This window comes from Hippocampus bargibanti, linkage group LG06, assembly GCF_051943395.1.
Source record: "Hippocampus bargibanti isolate YZ-2025 linkage group LG06, ASM5194339v1, whole genome shotgun sequence".
Taxonomy (NCBI): domain Eukaryota; kingdom Metazoa; phylum Chordata; class Actinopteri; order Syngnathiformes; family Syngnathidae; genus Hippocampus; species Hippocampus bargibanti.
The window spans coordinates 2,873,075-2,898,377 of NC_142739.1; the positions used below are offsets into that span (position 1 = coordinate 2,873,075).

A 25,303-nucleotide genomic window follows, 5' to 3' on the forward strand; every position below is an offset into this window, starting at 1 on the left:
GGCTTTGAAGGTTACAAATTAAGGTAATGAGGCACATGTACCTAAGACTTGCATGGCTTTATCTCTTTGAGCATGTGGTGGGCTATGTGCCAGGACGACTGGGTGGATGGCAGGACCAGTAGCCACACAAGATGGGGAAGCGGTTGATGCGCACGCTTGTGGCCTCCATTGGTCTGGAGAGTGAATTTATGTTTGCGTATTTTCGGAACTGTCAATTGAAACAATGTAAGATTTTTATTCATTCCTTTTTTTAAATAAAGGGTCAATTTGTTTGCTCAGTGTCTTTGCAGAGAAGCTAACATCAGTAGGAGAGCGAAAGTGCCTACCAATTCATTGGACTAAAACTCAAGGGGAAAGAAACACACACATACAGTACATACAGTATATGACCTGCTCGTGGGTCCCCGTCTCCTTCGCTCTTGAACACAGAATTTTATTTTGTATGTGAAAGCTTGTGTGCATTTGATAGGTTCCAATGAGTATGTGCACTGTGCAATGGAGTCTAACACAGGAAAGTTGATCCCGCCCTACACATGTTGTAACGGAAAAGCATAAGAGGCTGGTGCGGTTTGGTCTCTGGCCGTTCCCTCTTTCGTGAAAGAGAAGCATTTTTGGAAATCGTAAAAAGCTCACCATGAGCTTTCTTCCAACCTGCTGAAGTGTGGCTTTCTTCTATGTCTGAGCCTCACAAACCCCAGCTGGTAACAATTGGAACTTTCCGTATCCTTACACAAAATTGCCATTCTCCCACAAGCAGCTCTGGCACTTCTGATGATTATTCGGCATGCCTCTCAAGCATGAGCCCGAGTGGATGAAGTAGTTATCTGCCAATCTAATGACGGAGTTGAAGACACAGTCATTGAGGAGGCCACGTGCGAAACGAACAGCTGTAGTCCAGGTGAATGAGAAATAGTGCTTCATAAACATCAAAGTGCTAATGCCAAAGTTCCAAAATGAAATGAGCTATGGTATATTTTTTCTATTTTTTGTCCATTCATCCATTCATCAATGTTCTAATCCGCTTATCCTCACGAGGGTTGCCGGTGTGCTGGAGCCTTTCCATGATGTCTTCGAGCAGGAGGTTAGGCACACTAAGAACTGGTTGCCAGACATTGGCACGCCTACTGTACAGTAGACACACAACCAATCACCCTCATAATCACAACGAAGGACAATTTCAAGTGTTCTACTAATCTGCCATGCATGATTTAGAAATGTGAAGAGAAACCGGAGTACCCAGAGAAAAAAACAGGCATGGGAGAATATACAAACTCCTCACAGGAAGGCCAACCCCGCACTTCTGCACTGTTCTGCTAACCAGTTCACCACACCGCCATCTTTTTAATATTTGTCTGTCTATTTATTATTCATATTCTTATATTGTTTTGTGTAGAGCAGACATGGGCAAACTACGGCCCGCGGGATAGGCTTTTTAATGCGGCCCGCCGAACTTGTCCAAATTATAGTAAAAACAGTGTCTGAAACTCATGACAAAAAGCTAGCGGACACCAGGGCTACTCTGTAAAGTTGCCTGCCCCATATTCCAGGTTTCTGCGAAATAGTATGTAAATGCCACATCTTGCATATTCCTTGAGACAAATGTATGAACTGATAAGGGCTATTTTTCACGTTTGAAAAACAGTTAATAAATTGGGTTGTAGTGTTTGCACACACGACATTTAATGCTTTAGTATATCCGGCCCAAACACTCCCTCCAAATGCTCCTGGCCCAGCCGGCCCCTCTGTCAAATTTTGGATTGGATTGTTTTATATAGTGGCTGTCATAAATAAAGCTGAGTACGTTATTGGGAGCAATTTACCCATTATCATATATATATATATATATATATATTATATATATAATATATTATATATATATATATATATAGTATTTATATATCGATGTGGCTAGTACATATTTACTTTATCGCAGTGGGTTTGTTGTGTGAAGAAATTCTGTTGTTGAGTTGTATCTAATTCATACATTAAAAATATCTAGAAACAATGGTGGAGTTGTTCATGGAAATCAAATCCGCTGTATCTAATTTATATATATATATATATATATATATATATACAGTAAAGTCTCGTTATATCGATATATCGATAGTCCCGGTTATATCGAAACTATTTCTATGCACGCACGGAGAAAATTACATGCAAACAGGGTCGGATATATCGATAGTCCCGGTTATATCGATATTTTTTCGGACTCCCTTGAATATCGATATAACGAGACTTTACTGTATATATATATATATATATATATATATATATATATATATATATATATATATATATATATATATTAGATTAGATTTACCTTTATTCATCTCACACTTTTTAGATATTGCGCCTCTAGTAAGGAGCTACAGGCAACTTGATCGGTGGGCAAGGCCCCCTCGGTGGGTTGACATTGGCCTCAATAGCAATGAGAAATATGTTCACAATTGCCTTGTTGGAATACAAATTGTATAAAAAAAATATATAAACACTAACTTTAGTTTCTTGACACAACAGCTTGAGAAAAAGTGCCTAGCGCTTTGTCACCCTCCACACCAAGTTTCGATGCCCCTTTGAGTAATTTGGCTAGATTGTGGTTTTAAACCATTTCCCACATTCAACGTGATAAACTATTGCTGTGCGTGTGTGCGTATGTCACCTTGGTCTTCTAAATATCAGGCCGTACTGCTGGCAAGCGAGGCCAACGGTGGGTGTGTAAATGATGGGCATGAATCTCTCAATATCTGACAATAGCACACGGTAGAAGAGCTTCTCACTGCGGTCTTGGAGCCCCATCAAGAACACATATCTGGGAATGACAAGGATGAACACATTGGAAAACATCACTTCTTAATATTGAACCTCTAGTGGACCAACACCTGATAAAAAAGGGAGACAGAACCCGAGTATTGACGTGTTGATGTAACAGGCACGATCGGTGGAGTCCTTGTTTGAGCGAGAATAACAAGAAAACTAGTGGGAAATTAAGAAAAAACTGAATAGTGAGGGGGAAAAAACTAAACCAAGTGAAGTGAATCAGTGGTGTACAATAACGACTTGTATCTTGGGAAAACGCTGCACAAGCTCTTTATTGTTCGAGTTATTTGACTGGGAAGTAAAAGTTACATATGACCCAAATGAGGTAGAACATGCCAAAAACTGTTATTTCTAATCAGAACAGTTTCCATAAGTTCTCAAGCACAAGGTGGCTCTTGAAAGGATTCCACTCCCTCTTTGCTTTATGTTCTTCTGCAGCAGCAGCTGCACAATTGCCTCATGATGAAGGCAGATCTTGGGAAACGTTTTCATTTTGGAAAGCCATTTTAGTTAATAATGTGGGTTGTTTTTTTTCCACAAACTATGTTGTTTGTTTTTATTGATCATTTATTGAATGTTTTCCACTTATTTATTTTTAACGTTATCAAGGACGCCTGAAATTCTCAGTGTTTATGTTACTCTCTGCGGAAGGTGCACGTGCTCCCAAAGACATAGTCCAACAAACTGAACTTTACTGTCTTTCATACAGGAACATAAGTCCACTCACAAATGAAAGCCACACTAGCCACATACACAAGGACCGCCATCGCTTATCCTGATCTGTCAAGGTTGGCCTCTCCCAAGTGAATTTGGCGCGAGGTAGGGGCACACTGGAGACAGACTTACTATTCTATACAACTACATACTCCTTAAACGTGAAGGAGCAATTGAGTGTAAAATTACAAAATAAAACAAGAAATAACCAAACATATCCGTTTTTTTTGTTTGTTTGTTGTTTTTTATTTTGGTTTATTTTTAATGGTAGATTTTCAAGTGGGACTAACAGAGGAAAACTGGGTTTTATTTTCAGGATTTGGCATCTGAATATGTTCACAGTTAAGTATGATGGACATTATTGGCAAAGGAAATTGTTAATATTAAGTATCTGATGATGTCTTCAGATGAATGATTGATTGCTCTTTGTGTATTCAGTTTTATGGCAGTTGAGTTGAACAATTGTTTTAATGTCTGTTTGGTGACTGCCGTGCTTTGTGTCTTGCTTTAAGTGTGGCCCTGCTTGACTTTGTATAGATGACGGTCTTAGTATTGAGTTAATTGAACCCAGCTGAATCTAAATGTGTGGCAATGCAGCTGCTACCCTGGACAGATTTATTTATTTATTTTTATTTTTCTTTGCCGCTGTCAAAGATTGAGGGATTGTTTGATAAGAATCATTCATGTATTTGACTCCTTGTTGGACTACCTTCAATTCTATTATCTTACAAGGTGCATTTGTTGTGCAACCGTTGGGAATATTTAAGAAGAGAGAAAGAACATTTTCACTGTGGGGTATTTTTATAAACAGTGTTTGCATTTTGCCTATGACTCCCGACCACCATGACTGTCAGTGCAGCTTTGTAACAAAGATTGACAGAAGGTGAAAAGTATGCATGCATTCCACTCTGACAGTTCAAGATGAGGTCCTATTGTGGAATATCGAAACATATTAGCTTAAGGGCCACATGTTAAAATGGCCCAAACCCAATCTTGAAAATGCAGACGGCATTTGGCTTTAATTACTCCTACCGCCAAGAAAAGTTAAATTTCAGTAAAAATCTGACTCGGCTTAAAGGACAACCAACACCATTTTGTGTTTCCTAAACGACATCAGAAAAACATTTTATAGCATCTAAAATACCCAAAACACACAGGCTGATATTTTAGTCAAATGCAAAACACCAATAAAAATGACTTAAAGTATGCTAAAACTGCAACAAATTGAGCTGCGAATTGGGGATTTTCAGAAAGTCCCGCACCCAGTTCATGATGTCACGCCAAGACGTCTTGCCTTGCTCGAGAATCAAAACAATGGCTTCAGATTCGGAGAAGATGCTTTCTTGTTACTCATCCAGTTATGAATATGATTCAAATAGTTCTGAAGAGGAAAGCATAAATGTTTGCAATCGATTAAAGGAGTCCTCCCATATTAATTCGAGCCGTCAATGACAGCAATGTAGTGTCCCAGAAAATGCAGAAGATGGCGCCTAAGCTCCGTTGGAAATGGGCTGATTTGTCTGCTGGGAATTTGTATCGAATAGTAGTCTTGGTGCAACACACAACGATTCACCATTGCGTTATTTATGTGTTTTCCTTCTAATTTCGCCATCAACACGGATTAACACGAAGATTTCAGACCAAAAAAAGTACTACAAAATGCATTGTGGGTCGCTTTCAGGGGCGTTCCAGACGTGACGTCAGGTCAGGCATCGTCATCAACTTGAAAACAAGACTTGCTGAATATTCAGTGTAGTCTTAAAACGTAAAATATAGCTATATGCGGTGGAATCTTTGTAAAATACGCTCAGTAGAAGTCATTTGAAGTGATTTTACAAATTATGGACACAACCTGTCTGGAGGCGTCGGTTGTCCTTTAAAGTTTTGCACGATGGCTTAATAAAACACAATGACTTTTACCTAGATTAAGCAGTTTCCTTTCTCGTTTTGTCCCGGAAACTGACAGACAAAATGTCTATTCTGTACCTTATTTTCTTTGTGTCTGGCCCGCACATTTATTTTTAGTTTGGTATTGTTTTCTCAGTCCAATAAGAAGCAAAATGACCTTTTCTTCAGGAGTTCAAGTGGAATACTTTCAGATGATGACTTCCACTTAATGACTGACTGCGTTTGAGTTTTTTGCCAACATTTTTGATAGAAAGGCAATTTATGCTGGAACGCTAAAGGCATTGCGAGACCATGGGAATCAAGACAAAATTCAAATCAGTCATTTAAGATGTTGATGTGATGATGTTGTCATGGGGCGAACGGAAGAGCACAGTAAGAATCTATTTAAGTCTGTCTCACAAGAAAATCTGTGGCCTTGAAAATGATTGATGGCGGAATGGTTGATGAAGTGAGAGTGCCCGAGCAAAGAAGGCAAATTCACAAGTGGATAAAATCAAGCACGTGACTCTCAGTTCAAAAACAGCAAGCCAGGCTGGAGTTCAACTTTCTGCCTGGTATGGGAACAACTGACTCCTACTTATGTATGTACACACTACTTAGGAATGAAGCAGCAAAATAAAACTGACATTAAAAGTTATGTTTGAAAGGTTTAGAAAAACAATTGTGGGAGGAAAAGGGAGTGTAAAGATTTATTTTTTTGGAAGGAACGGGGGCTGAGTGTTTTTAATGAAATATTTGACATTAAATACAAAACGACCGAGATAAATTTCATGTAGAGGCTGTACAATCCTTTTAGAAATCTATCAAAATTCCAGAAACAAGAAAGAAAGCCGAACATGTGCGAGGCATCCTGGCTGTGTTTGTGTCTCACCTATCCAGGTCATCCTTCTTCATTTCATAGTTCCTAAGGACTCTTAGCAGCTGGACATCTTGAGTAATGAAGCAAGGAGGGAGCAGGCCGTGGATTCCCAGCTGCAGACGTTCCTCCAGGGAGAATGCCATGCCCTTTAAATATGCAGGTAAAAGATCATTAAAATAACCACAGTCTTAAAATTGGAAGTATATTTTCATTCAGCGCAGTATCAAAGGACTGCATATTTGCCTCTGTGAATGAGACTATACTCTGTGACAATAAGGGTTCCATATTCATGTCCAGTGCAAGTCGAACACAAAGCACAATCTAAATGTGGACATGCAATATTATATTTTAGAATATTAAATACTTATAATGATATCAGAATCAGAATAATCTTTTTTGACAAGTATGTAGAACACACAAGGAACAGTAACCCAAATAGAACTGTATAGTGACTATACAGTTATATTTGGGTTACTGTTTAGGCTTGGGTGAAGAAGCTGTTTAAATGTCTATTGGATTTGGTGCGCATGGATCGGTAGCGCCTGCCTGAGGGGAGTAGCTGGAAAAGGTGGTGGACAGGGTGCGGAGGGTCCAGTAGGATTTTCCGCACCCTTGTTTGGATTCTTGCAGTGTGCAAGTCCTCGAGAGTGGGTAGGGCAGTGTCAATGATTTTTTTCCGCCGTCCTAACTGCCCGTTGAAGTAGGATTTTGTCCATTTTTGTGGCGGCCCCGAACCAAACGGTGATGGAAGAACACAGGATGGATTCAATGACAGCCGTGTAGAAATGTTGCAGCACCCCCTGTGGCAGGCCATGCTTCTTTAGCAGTCTCAGGAAGTACATCCTCTCTTGGGCCTTTCTCAGGATGGAGTTGGTGTTGACCTCCCACTTCATGTCTTGAGATACTGTGATTCTCAGGAACTTGAAAGTCTCGACAGTAGACACGGGGCAGTTGGATAGTGTGAGGGTCAGCTGTGGTGATGGATGTTTCCTGAAGTCCACAATCATCTCTACCATCTTGAGCGTGTTCCGCTCTAGGTTATGACGGCAGCACCAGAGCTCCAGCCGCTCCACTTGTTGGTTTACTTTGGAGGCATAATGCTTAATTAGCATTACCCCTCATGCCAATTAACACGACTTCTTGATATCCAGAATGTTTCACTTTTTTGGTTACCCGACCATTATCCCCAAAAAAGGACATGTTTTCCTCGCACCCCCTAGGATGCATTCTCGTACTACTAGGGGGTGCAAGCACCACCGGTTAAGAACCAATGATCAACTCAGAATACCCCAACCTTAGAGCACGGACCTATCAAAGAGGAGGTCTGCACAGCCACTTCTGTCCATTAGGGCTATACAGTATATCGGGCCAGAGCTACCAGCACAACTTTAGTTCGCTGACAAAGGCTTTCGGATGAGGAGCGAAACGATCGACACCATCAAAGAAGTACAGATGACATCTGAAGAAACCTTTTCATCGATGGACTACTCCTGTACGACTGATAGCTTACACAGAAGCACCTTGATTAAATGAGAAGGCTTACGGTTATTTTCTTTTACGTGTCACTTCTGTAATTGATTAATGAGCAATCAAAAGGGCACCACTCCGCAGCCCCGCTTTTGATTACATTTTCAGTCTTGAAACTGAAACAGCAGTTTCATTACTTTATGGGTGTATGGGCAGCCAAACATATTTTCCTTTCAAACAGTGATCATCCAAATGACGTCCACACGGATAAGACAACCAAGGACACAGAGAGACAAAAAGACACATGCATAAGTGCATGAGTGCTGTGCCACCCAGGACCTAAGCAGACCTCTGAAATAAACACTGAGTGGCAATGTTGGCCACAAATTCTGACTCAAAACTCAGTGATGGGACACAAATGAGCACAAGACTTGAGTCATGGTGGTTGGGATTGCACTGAGTGATGATTTCATGTCATGCCTCCCAGGAACACAAAAACACAGACTACTAAACCACAGAATGCCAAGAAAACCAAAACCCATACAAGTAATCCTTCTACTAACAATAACAATACACCCAAGGCTAAACAAATGGTAGGTCCCCAGAGTACAAACCCTTCACCACTGAATCCATCTGTCCAATGCTATTGCTGAGATAAAAGCACTATTACACGGTTTTTGGTCCCCCTTTGAAACTGCACTCACTCTGTGTCGCCTCAACTTTTGGCAGAAAACGTCATTGAGGCAAGGTAAGATGAAAATGTGCTTCCTTTCGAACATATGAATAAGATATAGTTTGTTTGAATTTCATTTGAATACACTCGTCCACACTAATGTTCAATGTAATGTTTAATCTCAGGACGGCAGATATTGCTGACATTTGGAGTGTAAATGTGACCATTTTGTCATGAAGATGAAATGTAAAACGTGTACCTTGGATCCATACACGTTTGCTCCCAGTTCTCTTTCTTAAATGTTAGGTTTTTGTTTCATTGTCTCTGAGTGGAAATTATGTGATCCAGAAAAAAAGGAAAACAAAATCATTGCAGTAACCAGGAACGTTTTATTGGAAATTGGTTGGGTGAGGTCCAGCCCCCCAGGAGGTGTACACTATTTGAGTGAATGTAGCACAATTGAACAACAAGCACAATTTTCTCAGAGAGCTAAACAAATATAGACGAATGGCTAATAAACACATCCATTCGTTTGCTTTTCAATGCCACCTTTAGTACCCACAATATCCCATTTCAACCTCTTGGGGACAAGCGTTACGACAGTGGATATCTTCTCATGTTATCAGGTTATAGGGTGCCTGAAAAGGTTAAAAAACAACAACACATTAACACATTTACAAAGTTTTAGATATTGTCATACATGGCTTGAAACCAAGGTAGCTAAAATCTATGCAACAGCATTCAAGGAAGGATTGAATTATTCAAGGAAGGATTGAATTAGATTGAGTCATCTTCAATTTTTGCCAACATAGGAAATGGAAAGCAGCCATTTAGACTCAGTAGGCCTGGGATGTGCAATTGTGGCCCTCAAGGGCCAGCATCCTACATGATTTAGATGTTTTCCTCCTCCAACGGGCCTGCTTAAAATGATCATCGCATCTCTGTAGAAGCAAGATCATTTGAATCAGATATATTAGGGGAGAAAGGCGGTCTATATGGGGTGACTTATTCTCTGATGGGGTATCTAATTCCCTCTGAATTTGCTCTGGTAGGTGACACCATCAATGCAGTTGATCCAATATGTTCAGGATTTTAATCTTTCGTCAAACCATAATTGACCAGCGACCCAGTATCACGTCAGCATGTTAAAACCAGTTGCGAATTAGAGGGCACACTGCAAACAGTGCTTGTCTTTGGACCAAGTCCATTCATCGTAATTACAGTGATACAAGCCACAGGCAATTTATGTGAATATGGTTGTGTTATTGATAGTCTGTACATCAATGTTGACCATGGATGTAAATCTTGAACACAGACTTTAATTTGGATTGCTTATGATGATTGAATTCGAGCGAGGCACCTTTTTGTTTTACATGTACTTTATAATTAACTCACTGAAACACTAAAATTAAAAATTAGTGCATGGAAAACAGGTGAATGCCATCATGGACTAAGCATCCTTTGAACTGCTCGAATCATTTTGTTTATGGTCTGCAAAAATTGTTGGTGGCACATGTCTGACGTCTAGTTAGTTGCCCATATGTTTTTATCGTATGATTTAGTACACAAGTCAGAATCATTCGACCCGAATTTCATTGAAGTTCTCTGTAGTCCAGTCTGTACTTAAGAGACCACATACAGAAAAATGCAATGTTCAGTTAAAACTCTCCTCAATTTTCATAAACGGGTTCTTCACGGAGCCAGATGTTGAAATAAAATGTCATCCATTAATCCAGGTTGCTGGGCTCTCGAATGCATAAAGGGAAAGCATTATGTGACAATATTTTTTAGGAAAATCAACCGCATAGACAAAAATAAAACATACCTTCCAAAATTATGTTTGATTTTTTTTTTATGTTGTATTTTGCAGCTTGTTTTGCTTAGCTTGTATCACAAGAACAGTTCTTATTGGATTGAGTCTGATTCCCAAGAGAATGTATTAATCATGTCACTCGTGCCAAATGTCGCAAAGGGGGAAAAATATATTTGAAAAAAGAATAGAAACAGATGATCACATCCACTAATTGTGCAGGAAAACTACCATGAATTCAAAGCATGAAATGCTTCATTTGGAATAGTTCACATCACAAACATTACATTATCACAAATCTACTGTGTAGGCGTAATGTCAGAGGAAAGGATTTATGGCAAGCACAGAGACAAATTTACGGGAGGCGTGGGAACCACTCACGACTTTGCAATGGCCTTTTCCGCAGTAAATAAAAACATCTGGAAGGCTGTTGTCAAAGAAGGTCACGCTGTGTTGGGGGAGTGATGGTGGGGTGTTAAATATAACAAGGGTGGTAGCATCTCAACTGAAAGGGATACTTGAAAAAAAACATTCTGATGTCGCTGTGATGAAAGCGTAGTCTTCCATTGTACAATGTGGGTTGGCACCTAACCATTGTGTATGAGCACTGTGTCTTTCTATTGTTTCTATGTAATCGATGAAAACCTTTCGCAGGTCACATTAAACGATGGCCAGAGCTGGCCCCCGAACCTTCTGTTTGACATCTTTGTTTCAGGACGTCTCATTCATATGCCATGCACATTTCTGCAGAGAAAAAAAACCCACACAGACACTGAGAGAACATGAAAAGTCTACACAGGAAGGGAAGAGCCAGAATCAAAGCCCGCACCTCGGCACTGTGAAGCCAACGCACTAACAAGTCGACACCGGGACGCCCATGGCTACTTTAATCCTCATTTAATAATGATGGGAAAAAGCGATCGTTCGTTCCTGGTTCATCGCTTTTCAGGGTGTAAGAAGTGGGATGGTGAAATCAGCACGAAGCCAGTTGTTGAACAGAATAAGTTATTTTAATCTTGTAGACAGCAGGGGCATTGTGTGGTCGGCCGGGGAGGGACAGAGAGGAAGAGAGCGAGAAAGACGCTCTGGGAGAGCATTTATGTAAGACGGACAGGATGTGATGTAATAGTATGTGACATCATGTAAAGGCAGGCAGGATATTACGTATCAGGAAGTCAAACAAAAACAAACGATGCTAAAAGATGTTTAAAGATGTTCGTATAGCGAATTACCCCAACATATAACATCTTCAGAATCGTGTTTTTTTTTTTCCTCACACACACACACACACACACACACACACACACACACACACACACACACACACACACACACACACACACACACACACACACACACACACACACACACACACACACACACACACACGCACACACACACACACACACACACACACACACGTGCATTACAAACACAGCCATAATGATTATTCGTCTCCTGGTTGTAATGTGTTTTACACTGCTACAGTGCTTCCGCTTTATGTACTGGGTTGGTCCACATAAATCCAGAAGCTTCCACAAGTCTCAAACCACATCAGAAGTGGGTGCACCGTCTGCAAACACTTGTTGCCCACAGTACTATGTTCTAGATGTCATTTATCTCATGGGCCACCCATTAACTTGAGAGTACTTCCATGCCCATACCAAAGTTGTGTTCATTTGAGAGGAAACAGCTATTTAGTTGACCAGATGGCCCAACAAAACAGATGAAAGTTTAAGTCATTTAAAGATTATAAGATTGATGAAAGTTTCAGTGGTTTGAAATAGTGGGTTTGTTGCACATTTTAAGGGTAAATGTTCCAAAACCTAAACATTATGCTCCTTCAACCTTTTCATTCCCATCTGTCACAACCACACAGAGGCCAAACAGCAGGACACTCCCTTCCTTACAAATACAGTCTGGAAACTGTTACTGTAAATTCCTCAATGCCACTGTTTGTTCAACTCCATCCAAATGACTAGTTTCCTTATCACAATATTCACACAGTGAGTAAACAGATCTCACACACTATTGTCACATGATCTAATGTAGTCTCTCATGAGTTGTAATTTCTCAGAGTGTGAACTTCCTTACAGTTTTGAGTGAGGTAAGTGTCCTTTTGCAGTGGGAAATTGCCTTTGTAAAAAAAATGACGTTATAGAGTTGGTTCACAGGATGGTCATTGTTGAATAGAAGAGAGGTGTGATGGCAAATTATTTCAACACTGTAAAATGGAGACGTTCCAAAATATTAATCTGCTTATTAGTTCCAATTGAAAAATTATGTGCTCTAACTTCATGCTAAGCATTAAGTCAAGCACAGTCGAACTGAGTGCCTGGGTGGTACTTTGCAATTATGGAAAAACTTTGCACCAGCAAAATTGGGCGTAAAGCACCATTATGGTATGGAAGATGAATTTTCTCAGCCAATCCCCGTAGCAGCCCTCATTTGCCTCAAATTCGGGATGCTTGAGTATGTTGTGTCTGACTGAACCACCAAACTAGAGGATTGAACTCGGGGGCGCAATGGAAATATGTTACAATTTTGTGATATGCCCCCTCTATCCCAGCAGGATTCCCTTTAACATGGACACTCATCAATTTATTTGCCAAACAACGTGCAATTAATATTACTTACATGGACTGATGTACTTAACATCGACCAAAGGAATTGGGATGGGGGGTGAAAGCGCTATACATGCTACCTCGCGGGTGGATGTGAAAGACCACTACCTCATTGATTCCGTCCTCTGCACCCACCCACCAGAAAAGGAATGATTAGGTGGCAATATAACAAGCTATTTTATTGCATTAAAAAAGTATGAGTCTTTATTCCTACGCTAGGTTTTCATTACGTATCAGTGATTTAATACACTCATCAGTGCCAGCATTGATTTTCGAAAAAAGTCAGCAAGATCAATAAGAAACAGTCAAACAGTCGAGGCAATATTGCATTAGTGTCACATCTCGTTGCCATCCTGGGCGCGCCCCGCCCCTCCTCCGCCACTCCCGGGAGACGGCCCCTCCAATCATCACTCACCTGGGTTCCCACAGCTGATTGTCATTCACTGATTGTGCCTTCTGTCTATATCTGCCTATCGCTCACTACTTTGTCAGAGTATTTTTGGATGTTGCCGTTACCACTACCGTGTTGCCAGGTCTGCTATTATTTAGTTATCTTCCTCCACTCTTCCCTGTTTGTTATTTTTGATGCATGTTTCAGTAAAGACTCTTGCTCCTTCCAAGCCTGTCACGTCGTGTATTTCGGGTCCTTCCCTTTCGCCAAACCCCGTCGCTCGAGTCCTGCCTTTTTGCACTCGAGCGTCGTCACAATTAGTTACAAAATATAGAGAAAGACATCCCAGTGACTTAGCGACGTGAGCAATGACAGAAGTGCGACAAAAGTATTTAGGTCAGTTCACCTGTAGTGGATTTTGTCATTCTGCTCCGTATAAAAGAACAGCAAGTTGTGCAGAAAGTATGAAAAAAAATGAGCAGTTGGACATGTTCATTCACAAGTTTAGAGAAATTCAAACTCATTTTGTAAACCTCTGCCCTTTGAGGGTGATATACCACCGCAGTAAATAATACATTGTTAGTGTCGTGGTACATGCGGCTCCCATCTTCGTAGATTATATCTGTTTGCGTTTTGGTCAGTGCTCCAATAGAAAGCCGGAGTCCATAGCCGGACGCGAATAGGTTGCCTCAGGGATGGCATCTGTTGGAAAAACTGTCCAACAAATCATACTCGTGACTCATTGTGGTGATCCTTCTTAGGACAAGGTAAATGTTTAAAGGACAACCGACACCTCCAGAAAGTTGCATCCATAATTTGTAAAATCACTTTAAATGACTTCTACTGAGCGCATTTTATAAAGATTCCACCGCATATAGCTTATATTTTACGTTTTGAGACTTGCGCTGAATATTCATGAAGTGTTGTTTTTGAGTTGATGACGATGCCCGAAGTGACATCACATTCGGAATGCCCCTAACCGAGAAAGCGACACACAATGCATTTTGGGTACTTTATTTCATCTGAAATCACTGTGTTGATCGTGAAATTAGAAGGAAAACTACATTAATAACACGATGGTGAATCGTTGTGTGTCGCAGCCAATTGCGGTAACACGCATAAAGAAGGTGTAAGTTTACAGCGGACAAATCAGCCCATTCCAACGTAGCAGAGCAGTCGAGCACCATCTCAACATCTGATGTTCACGTGGTGGTCTTCTTTGTGTGTGCGCATAAAACCCACCCCTCTGTCTTCTTCCATGGATTTTAACCAATCACGGGCGGCTTTACGGCTCTGGTAATCGGCTTTATATACTGGACGAAACGCAGCTTGTGCGCCATATTGTGCATTTTCTGGCCGCTACATCGGAGTCCAGATCTTCACCGGTTTCATCGGTTGTAGAGGGCTCAAATTGATACGGAAGAACTTTAATCAATTGCAAACATTTATGCTTTCCTCTTCAGAACTATTTGAATCATATCCATAACTGGATTAGTAACAAGAAAGCATCTTCTCCGAATCTGAACTCTCTGAATCCATTGTTTTGATTCTGGAGCAAGGCAGTTTGTGAAGGAGTACCCTGACGAACAAGGGGTCGGGACTTTCTGAATCTCCCCAGTTTCGAGCTAATTTGTGGCAGTTTTGGGACACTTTAAGTCATTTTTATTGTTGTTTTGCATTTGACTAAAAATATCAGTATGTGTGGTTTGGGTATTTTAGATGCTATAAAACGTTTTTTCTGATGTCATTTAGGAAACAAAAAGATGGTGTTGGTTGTCCTTTAAATCTAAAATGCTCTTCCTATTTTAAAACTGAAATTTAAAGCCGTTTGGTTGGTTTCCCCTCCCAATTTTGCAAAATATGGGCATATTGGAAACATGGACTAGAAAAAAATAGATTTTCCGGGAAACTATGAAAATTATGGAATTCAGAAAAAAACCTCAACACTGAATCCAAATAAATTCTGTTGAGCAATGGTAATTCACCTCATAGGACGCGTTTCCATGTTTGTTCACGTCAATTCATATGCTTTCTGCGCCAAAAGAAACAACTACCATTGTGATTGTCCAAATCTGAAAAGTACAGGGGGATCTCCGCATTGGCGCTCTTGCAACCACATCCCTTGGTCGGTCAGACACAGGTCCCAAAGTCTACAGGCCAGTCAACAGGAAGATACAAGACTTCAAGGTTAGGCACTCATATCAGGCCTGGCAGAGATCAGTGCAAAGCACATTTTTTCTATTAGGTGTGGAAGGGGGGTTGCTTTCTTTCCATAAAAATCAGGCCTCAAAATTTTATGATGGCCTTTTTGTTTGACACCTTAGGCTGGAAGTGGCATGTAGTGATAGCCATCTTGACCCCACTTTCGTCTCAATTGCAGCGTTCATGTTGTGAAGGTGCTGCACCAATGTCACTAGCAAGTTAAATCAGTTGAAGTTACGCTTCCCAAATAACCTCAAAAGGTAGGACTAAACTAAATCCATCACATTTAAAGGGAATACTGTAGTGTTTTTGATCAAGTTTTTGTCACATTCGGCTTGACAGCATGGGGTGGGGTTGCGCCTCCCCGCTTCCACCAACTGCTGTCAATTCCCTCATTATGTCACAAGGTATACATACGGCACGCGTTTAACTGGTATTCGCCGGATTATTTGATGTGCCTCACCACTGCCAGCGCCAGGTTAGACTCGTCTACTGTGCTCTCGTATGTACCAGGTCCGAGGCCCCCAACCCACTTCCCGTTAGTTTTTAACTTGTCGGGATTGTTGCCATTTTGCACCACCATGTGCGTGTTCCTTTTAATTCCATTGGTGTCGTACGCAGGTTGGGTTTTATTTTTTCCCCCTGGTCCGTTTGTTTGGACCATCGCTTTTTGTTCATTCATTAAACATCCTGCACAGACCTTTGTCTCTGTCGCTTGCTTTGGGATCCAAATATTCATTTCGTTTCCGATGAGACGGCTCCTATCCGCCTCGTTCAGGACGTGACACTTTTAAAGACTGCTTAGTATACGAATAACCAGTAACAATTTAAGATATAATAAATTGTAGTACATGTTGGAGCAGTTTCAGGCTCATCTCAGGCTCTGAAACTCACACTGGACTGCAGTTGATGACAGAAAATTCTTAAGCATGCATTCACTTTTATTAGCTTAGAAATGAGTTTAAAACCCAAGATGTTAACTGCTGATGGCCTCACATTTGAAAAACAGGGTGGAAAAAGTATACTTCCAATGAAATCTCGATTTAACACCCTCCGAGCCATTCAAAACGCCCCTTATACAGTGGTTGTCAAGGTTACGTATCTCATCATCATCGGAACTGAAAACATCCACTTGAACTACTTTAGTAAGAACATTAAAAAATGGGAGTTTAAAAACCATCTCAAATGAATCTTATACTCTCACACATACACTTAAAACATACATAGACTCTACCAATACAAATGTTGATTTTGAACAAACTTTCTAAGAGCGTGAATATAAGGCCAATAATGGACTGAATGAGACTCAAATGGACAATGAGAACACACTGGCCACTTGAGTCTGTGAATCTGGATTCAAATCAGCTTGTGATGTAAGGGCTCCTCACATCAGAAAACCAGCTGAGCAAACACGGTTCATGTGGCACTAAGGTTTCTCACAAAAATCTACACAAGCACCATCTTTTCCATCCCTCTAAAAGTGACGCATCTACTTCACAAGAACTCTGTACAAGCCAGAGGAGTGTTGCCTCTCATTTGTTCCCATCCATGGGTGAAGTAAACTAAAAATGTTTTTTTTTTTTTTTTTTTTTTTTGGGGGGGGGGGCTGATTCAGCCTCAACATTTGTTCCTTGTATATGCTCCAGATATGCTCTGTAAGCCACTGTGGAATTTTAGAGATCATGTGGGAGGCATTTACATATTGGGAGTGAGCAGAAGTGGAATATCTCTCTGATATCAAAGAAAACCTGAGGATTTCATGGTCAAAACTGCCCTGCGAGGGAAGGGGGCTATGGCCAACTGCTGCAGGAAACAATGAGTCATACATTAATTGGCTTTTCTCTTTTGAACACACATCAGCATTTACAAACACAAGCACACTTTTGCCCGTGAATGTGCACTGCCCACCCGCACACGGTTGACATTTCAAGTCATACAGCTCTCTGTTATGTGTACAAACACAGTCCACAAACTATTTCTTGGCCTCTACTCGGGACTGCATCCACTGTAACTACAACACAAACGTGATTCAAAGTGAAAACAGATGAGCTCTGACTCCAGTCAATCAAAAGAATTTCCTCAGGACGCCCTCACTGTTGAGCCTCACACTGTAGGGTCATCTTGTTTTATCAGCAGAGGCATGTGTGTCTAGACGCTGTGAAAACAGCTGGTGGGGGTAAGAGAGTGGATCTCCGGGAGGAACGGCAGACTCATCCCATAGTTATCCCGCAGTTGGAAAAAGGAGACAAACACTCACAAAGAAAACACTGGGACAAAAGGGTTAATGTGGGTCCGGTCCATTTTTACTGTTCATCCAATTATCAAGTCCTGCCATCGTGGCAGCTCAAAAGCTCAAAAGCAGGACAGTGTTTACACTTTTTATAGGCTCTTGTCTGTTGGTTGCTGTTTATAGAAACAAAACTGCCAGGCCCCATTTACCACAATGGAACAGAAACAATGTAAGTGCAAACAATGCAGGCAGCAACAACTAGAAACAGACTCCTCATAAATGGTTGCGGCAATAATATTTATTTCCATTTATATCAAACTCCATAATCTATTTATTTACATTTCTTTGTTTTGATCACAACACTAAAAGCATGGTGTCCAACCACCACCCGCCCCTCCAAATTTTACACTTATTATAGTTATACACTGTGTGTGAAGAGGTTTTGATCCCCTCTGAAGATTGATTCCCACTGTAGTGACTGACCGGTAGTGCAATTGGACAATTTCATTAGAGGAAAAATAGTTTGACTTAACCAATTTCACAATGAAGGTGGAAATATTTTTCTCGAGGAGGACCTGCCTGTTGCACTACAGTGTCCACGTCACCGGGCACAATTCCGTTGATGGCACAATAAATTAAACAAGAAAAGCAAATGCATGCTGAGAAAGACAACCGCCAATTCGAAATAACACATATCATGTTTTCCATATCAAATGACAGCAACCCAAATCTGAAAAACTTACTTCATGTTTTTTTTTTCTTAATGACAATCCGTTTTTCCATGTTTCTATTTGTTGTCTCTTAAAGGACAACCGACGTTACCTTTTTTATTTTTTAACTGACATCAGAAAAACGTTTTATAGCATCTAAAATACCCAAAACACGCGGTATGATATTTTTAGTCAAATGCAAAACACCAATAAAAATGACTTATAGTGTCCAAAATCTGCAAAAAAATGAGCTGCGAATTGGGCATTTTCAGAAAGTCCCGCCCCCAGTTCGTGACGTCACGCCAAGACGTCTTGCATGGCTTGTGAATCAAAACAATGGCTTCAGATTCAGTGAATATGCTTTCTTGTTACACATCCAGTTATAAATATGATTTAAATAGTTCTGAAGAGGAAAGCATACATGTTTGCAATTGATTAAAGGATTTATTTCGCCATTTTGAGGCAAAAATCTCTCACCCAAAAAAAAGAGGCACAAAATGGCGACCTCCAGTGGCCATTTCTGCTTCCACAGGGTGATAAATTCCTTATATGGAGCTTGGATGCCCTCTTCTGGTTCTCAACACGGTTCTCAGACCAAACATGTACAGCAAAATACATTGACGTTGTGGAAGGACTGCCACAATGTTTTTTTTTCGGTCAGGTCCTTTCGTGACGTCACGTACGGACTTGTCACCAACTCAAAAACAAGACTTCCTAAAATAAGGTGGCAAAATTCTCACTTTTTAGTCAGAATAGGTTTTGTTTCCTTCACCAGGCCCTGATACTCTTCCATAGACCATCTCACTTTTACATTTGCGTATTTGTTACGATAGCTGTTTCTGTCGACAAACTATTTAATCTTTTACACACATTCAGAATTTCACATTTGTGATGGTTTGCTGAAGGCTTTGTACCTTCCTAAAATTGTTTACAAATAACCTAAACCAACCAGTGCAGAATAATTTATAGTTTTACAATTGTGTGTGTGAGTGTTTTCACAACAACGTATCGTATAGTTTACTACGGACAGCAGAGTAGAGAAGTGGTTAGTACATTTAGCTCAAATGTTACTGGGGGTCCCACTCTATGGACTTTGCACATTCTCCCTGCCTTTGCATGGATTTTGTCAGTACTCAGGCTTTTTCCAAAAATATACTAACATCCATGTTAACTCAATTGAAGACACTTGTCCGCACTTGTCTGTTGCTGTTATGTGCACTGTGTTTGCCTGATGACCATTCCAGTAATCATGCCTTAGACCCAAAGTCAGCTGTGATTGGTTCATGGTCACCATCTAATTAGGCCCAGCTGGAGCTAAAATGAATAGGTAGTTGCCCCGAGGTGACCGAAAGTAAAGCTTGTGTAGAGTGTGTAAGGCTGCTGGAATTGTAACTGAAACCATCAAGAGACATGGAGTTTAGCTTAATGAAAAGTGTTTTCCAACATCCAACCCAGGGTCCTTTCAGATAAATGTTGTACTTGAGTCTGAACTTCTTTGAACTTAAATGCTTTCATCCCTGCTGCACCGCTCGTTAAGTTAAATCAGCCTGGTAGTTTTCATGCAATCAGTCTGACAGCATAGCAGACAGACAGACGGTGGCCGCTGGTGAAAACCTCCATCGCTAAAGATGCAGGAGTGAGGAATGAATTCAGTGCTTTCATTCATGGCCGCATGCACATTAATGTGCATTTGCTCATGCTTACGAGCGAATGTGCTTGATCTGTCAAACTTGCAGCCACCAGGCAGCCGAATTCAGATGGATTGGTTCCAACACAAATAGTTAACTCTCTCGTCTCCCCAGAAATATCCTCAGTCATATTTGCCCCCTGGCAATCCATTCATCGCTTGCCTTTTTTTTAATTAACCACTTCGAAATATAGAAAGGAAGGAGCGTGCTTCTGGCCGCCATCGGTCGTCAACTTATTGATGACAAATATCTCTATTAAACCAAAAGGAGTCTCGGAATTTATGTCAGTATCAATTATATACATTCTACACCCATTTGGAGTCTCGTTGACATTGCCATCTTTATTTGTATTTCGAGTTTTGCATGCTTCATCAGAACATGGTGGTATCATCATTTTTTATTTTCTTCATGGTCATACTCGTGACACCGCTTTTCTGTGCGCATGCATTTATTTGGTCACATTTTTTTTAAAGATTGTATTTAGATTGTGTTTCTTTAAAATGAGAGATCTGACCTTGGGAAGCAAAATCTCACACCAGTTTGTCCCCTTCATGTGCCCCCTCTCCAAATGAACCGCTGAGCATATATAACACATAATAATAGAATGTCTACTTAAACCTTGGCTATATTAACTCCAAAAATGCATCAATGTTTCACCACAAATGTGAAACCAGTACAATGGAGACTGTAATTGCATGGAAATCAAATAACTCTCAAGCCAAACATTCCGTGTTTCAGCCAAAATCATGTCTCCGTTGAAGATTTGGTAAATTGGGAAATGTACTGTTTGCTGTTTGTTCATCGATTTATGAATGCTTGGCTATGTGTGAAGGAAAATCCAGTTGTTTTCAAAAGGATTGAGAGCATCAGTTGATGAATGTTGCAGCCAAACTAAAGCAACATCGACGTCTAATGACTTCCAGTTGATGCAGCGGGTTATCAGGACGTAAAGTATTTAGCACAGCATTACATATTCAGTGTCCAATCAGATACAGTGTGCTGGATTTTAGCATTTGCCAAGATGCAAGTCATCATATCAAGTCATAGCATTTCCAGTGTCGTGGAGAAACATATTTTTCCCTCGTCATGTATATATTTTTGAATTATACATATTATACATAGGAAAGTCTGTGTGACAGCTTGGAGAGACAGCTGACAGGAGGGAATAGACCCCACTGGGGCTGTCATGGGCTAGCTACCCACGGTGGCAGTCACCAACGCTGGTTCAGTTTGTTGGAGACACCCGCTAAATGCTACAGAAAGAATACAGAGAAACATACTCCAAGAGCCTGCGAGAGCGGGGGCGCAAGATGGCTCAACGACTGACAACACGGTTACCGACCCAGGAACGAACCTGACTATGAGCAAGAACATGGCACATGAGACAACGGCAGCAGGATACTTGATCAAGGTGTGCGTCTGTGGCTGGGCAAAAGTAACATCAGCTATCGGGTTAAAGATCCATCAAGGGAAGAGACCGTACTTGGGAAAGCAGAGACAAGGCCTCGCAATATTTCTTACGAAGTCAGACGTCAAATAAGTCGAGTGAAGCACAACGACGGGACGACAACCAAAGTTCGCAGAGCGTCTACACCCCTGTCAAGGACGATGGTAATGCACTTACAGAACGAAAGGTGGAAGAGCCCACCCAACCACAGAGACCTCCCATGGAGGACAAGATCAAAGGGCACAGACCAAGTGTGAAGTGGACAAAAGCTATCAAGAAAAGAGAGTGGGAAACCGTCAATAACGATCTGACCAAAATCTTGGAGCAACAAGTGGGCACAGCAGAGAAAAAGCTGGAAAATATTGGTGACATCATCTATCACTACGGGGAGGAGCGCTTTGGAGTGTACATCCGAAAAACTGCCAATGCAAGACCACCACCAACCAAATCCAGGAGGCAGCAAGAGATAGACAGACTGGTCAAAGAAAGAAGGGACCTGCGAAAACAGTGGAAGAAGGCCTCTGATGCAGAGAAAGAAGGTCTCATGCTGCTCCAAGGGGACATCAAATGCCGGTTGGCAACCTTACTATGGGCAGAAACCTTGAGAAAACATCGCAAGAACAAGGAACACACAAGAACACGGGTCTATAAAAACCCCTTCAAGATTGTAAAAGACCTCTTCGCGAAGGACAAAAGCGGAATCGGAAAACCTCCAAGCAGGAACTTGAAAAGCATCTGGAAAAGGTCCACCAGGACACAAAAAGGCAGGAAAAACTAGCTATCCCACATGACATCCCCCCTATTGAACCACCAGAATTCAACCTCGAGACTGGCCCTCCAAAATGGAAGGAAGTGGACAATACAGTACGGCGTGCAAGATCAGCATCAACCCCGGGGCCAAATGGAGTTCCATATAAGCTCTACAAGAACGCACCAGATGTTCTGCGTTATCTTTGGAGACTCATGAGGATTGTGTGGCAGAAAGGGATAATACCAAAGGGATGGCGGAGGGGCGGAGGCGTACTAATTCCCAAGGAGAAGGAAGCGGCAGACATCAGTCAATTCTGTCCAATTAGCCTTCTCAACGTTGAGGGGAAAATCCTCTTTAATGTTTTAGCACGGAGACTTTCCACCTACCTGGACAAGAACAAGTACGTCGATACATCTGTACAGAAGGCTGGCATCCCTGGGTTCTCTGGTTGCTTGGAGCACACCAGTATGATCTGGCACCAAATACAAGCGGCAAAGAAAGACAAGAGAGATCTTCATGTCATCTTCCTCGACCTGGCCAATGCCTTTGGCTCAGTTCCCCATAACCTTCTCTGGGAATCCTTCAACTTCTTCCATGTTCCATTACCCATTACTGCCTTGGTAAGAGCCTACTTCGAAGACCTGCAACTCTGCTTCACAACACCTAGCTTCACAACATCATGGCAGCGTGTAGAAGTCGGCATCATGGCAGGTTGGACGATTTCACCCCTGGCCTTCACAATGGCCATGGAGGTCATCATCAGGGCCTCAAGGTGGGTGGTGGGGGGTGAGCGAACAAGGAATGGGATCCACCTCCCACCTATCCGGGCATACATGGATGACATGACCACCTTGATCACTACCGCAGCTTGCACCAGGCGGCTACTTGGAAAACTGCAGGAACACATAAAATGGGCCCGGATGAAAATCAAGCCGAACAAGTCACGCAGCATCTCAATCGTCAAGGGACAGCTAAAAAATGTGAAGTTCTGCATTGGTGATGACCCAATACCAACAGTGTCTGAGGAACTGGTCAAAAGCCTGGGCAGGTGGTACAATGCAAGCCTCAGAGACAAAGATCAAGTACAGCAACTAAAGCAGGACATCACCAATAGTCTGGAAAACATCAACAAGACTCAGCTCAGGAAAGCTCAAGCTCTGGTGTCTGCAGTTTGGACTTCTCCCTCAGGTAATGTGGCCACTCACAGTCTATGAGGTCCCACTCTCAACTGTGGAGAAGATGGACCGAGCCATCACTAGATATGTGAAACGCTGGCTTGGTGTTTCACGCTGTCTGTCCAACATCGGCCTTTATGGCAAAGGGGTCCTTGAGCTTCCAATCACAAGCCTGACCGAAGAGTACAAGTGCGCTAAAGTGAGACTTCAGGTGACCCTCACAGACTCCAGAGACCGGAAGATCAGTCAAGTTGCACCCCCCTATCAACTGGACGGAAATGGACGCCATCCATTGCAGTGCAGCAGGCCACAGCAGCCCTAAGGCACAGTGACATTGTGTGACACGTTCAGCTGGGAAGAAAGGGGTTTGGCCTTACAAACAAACCTCCTTGGCGTAAGGCTTCAACATCGGGAAGGAGGAAAATGGTGATGGCAGAGGTGCGCGGCCAAGAGGAAGCTGAAAGAACTGCACAGGCTGTCTCTCTTGCCAAGCAGGGACAATGGATGAGGTGGGAAGGCCCGGAGAAGAGAAAGCTCAGCTGGAGGGATCTCTGGGAAATGGAGGAAAGCAACATCAGCTTCATCATCAGAGCTATCAATGATGTGATCCCATCTCCAAAAAACCTCCACCAATGGTATGGCGAAGATCCAACCTGTGACCTCTGTCGAACTCCAGGAACTCTCAAACACATCCTGACCGGTTGTAAGACCAGCCTCACACAAGGCCGCTACACCTGGAGGCACAACCAGGTTCTGAAGAGTTTGGCAGTTGTCCTTGAGAGCAAAAGGAATACCATCAACTCCTTGCCAATGAGAGCCACCACGTCCAGCACAGCACCATTGACTTTCATCCGAGAGGGACAGAAAAAGCCCAACCATCCTCCTGCCAAACCAGAAGTTGGACAGCTATCCAGGGCCCACGATTGGGAGATGCGGGTTGACATTGGCCAGCAATTTGTTTTCCCAGTGGAGATTGCAGCCACCACCCTCAGACCAGACTTGGTGCTCTGGTCCTCTTCACTCAAGGCTGTCTACATCGCAGAACTCACAGTCCCGTGGGAAAACTCTGTTGAAGAGGCCTATGAGCGCAAGAAGCTGCGCTACACAGAACTCGCAGTGGATGTGCAACAGCGGGGATGGAAAGCCAAGGTATATCCAATTGAAGTTGGATGCAGAGGGTTTGTGGCTTCCACCACCATCTTCTTTTCCTTTCGGCTTTTCCCCTCAGGGGTCGCCACAGCGAATCAATGTCCTCCATCTATCCCGGTTTTGTGCATCCTCTTCTCTCACACCAGCTACCTTCATGTCCTCTTTGACCACATCCATAAACCTGCTCTTCGGTCTTCCTCTCGGTCTCCTGCCTGGCAGTTCAAGACTCAGCATCCTTCTCCCGATATAGTCGCTCTCTCTCCTCTGGACATGTCCAAACGATCTCAGTCTGGCCTCTCTGACTTTGTCTCCAAAGCCTCTAATATGAGTTGTCCCTCGAATGTACTCATTTCTGATCCTATCCAACCTGGTCACTCCCAAAGAAAACCTCAACATCTTCAGCTCTGCTACCTCCAGCTCTTCTTCCTCTTTTCTTCAGTGGCACTGTCTCCAGTCCAAACATCATGGCTGGTCTGACCACGGTTTTATACACTTTTCCTTTCATCCTAGCTGAAACCCTTCTATCACACATCACACCTGACATTTTTCTCCAGCCGCTCCAGCCTGCCTGGACAGGGTTCTTCACCTCCTTTCCACACTCTACATTGCTCTGGACAGTTGACCCCAAGTACTTAAAATCCTCCACCTTCTTTATCTCTTCTCCCTGTAGCATCACTTTTGCACT

The 25,303-nt window shown here is 42.1% G+C and overlaps 1 protein-coding gene across 2 annotated transcripts in view; it reads right to left on the reverse strand.

Annotated features, from left to right (window-relative positions):
• me1 (malic enzyme 1, NADP(+)-dependent, cytosolic) overlaps positions 1-25,303 on the reverse strand; it is a 79,272-nt gene that overhangs the window by 45,671 nt on the left and 8,298 nt on the right. Inside the window, exons 2-3 of one of the 2 annotated variants that reach the window (XM_088999281.1) lie at positions 6,314-6,447; positions 2,663-2,812 (exon numbers count right to left, since the gene is read on the reverse strand). In XM_088999281.1, coding sequence (XP_088855407.1) covers positions 2,663-2,812; positions 6,314-6,447 — 284 coding nt within the window. The remainder of the gene's footprint in view (positions 1-2,662; positions 2,813-6,313; positions 6,448-25,303) is intronic. The other variant, XM_088999282.1, reaches the window with a different exon arrangement.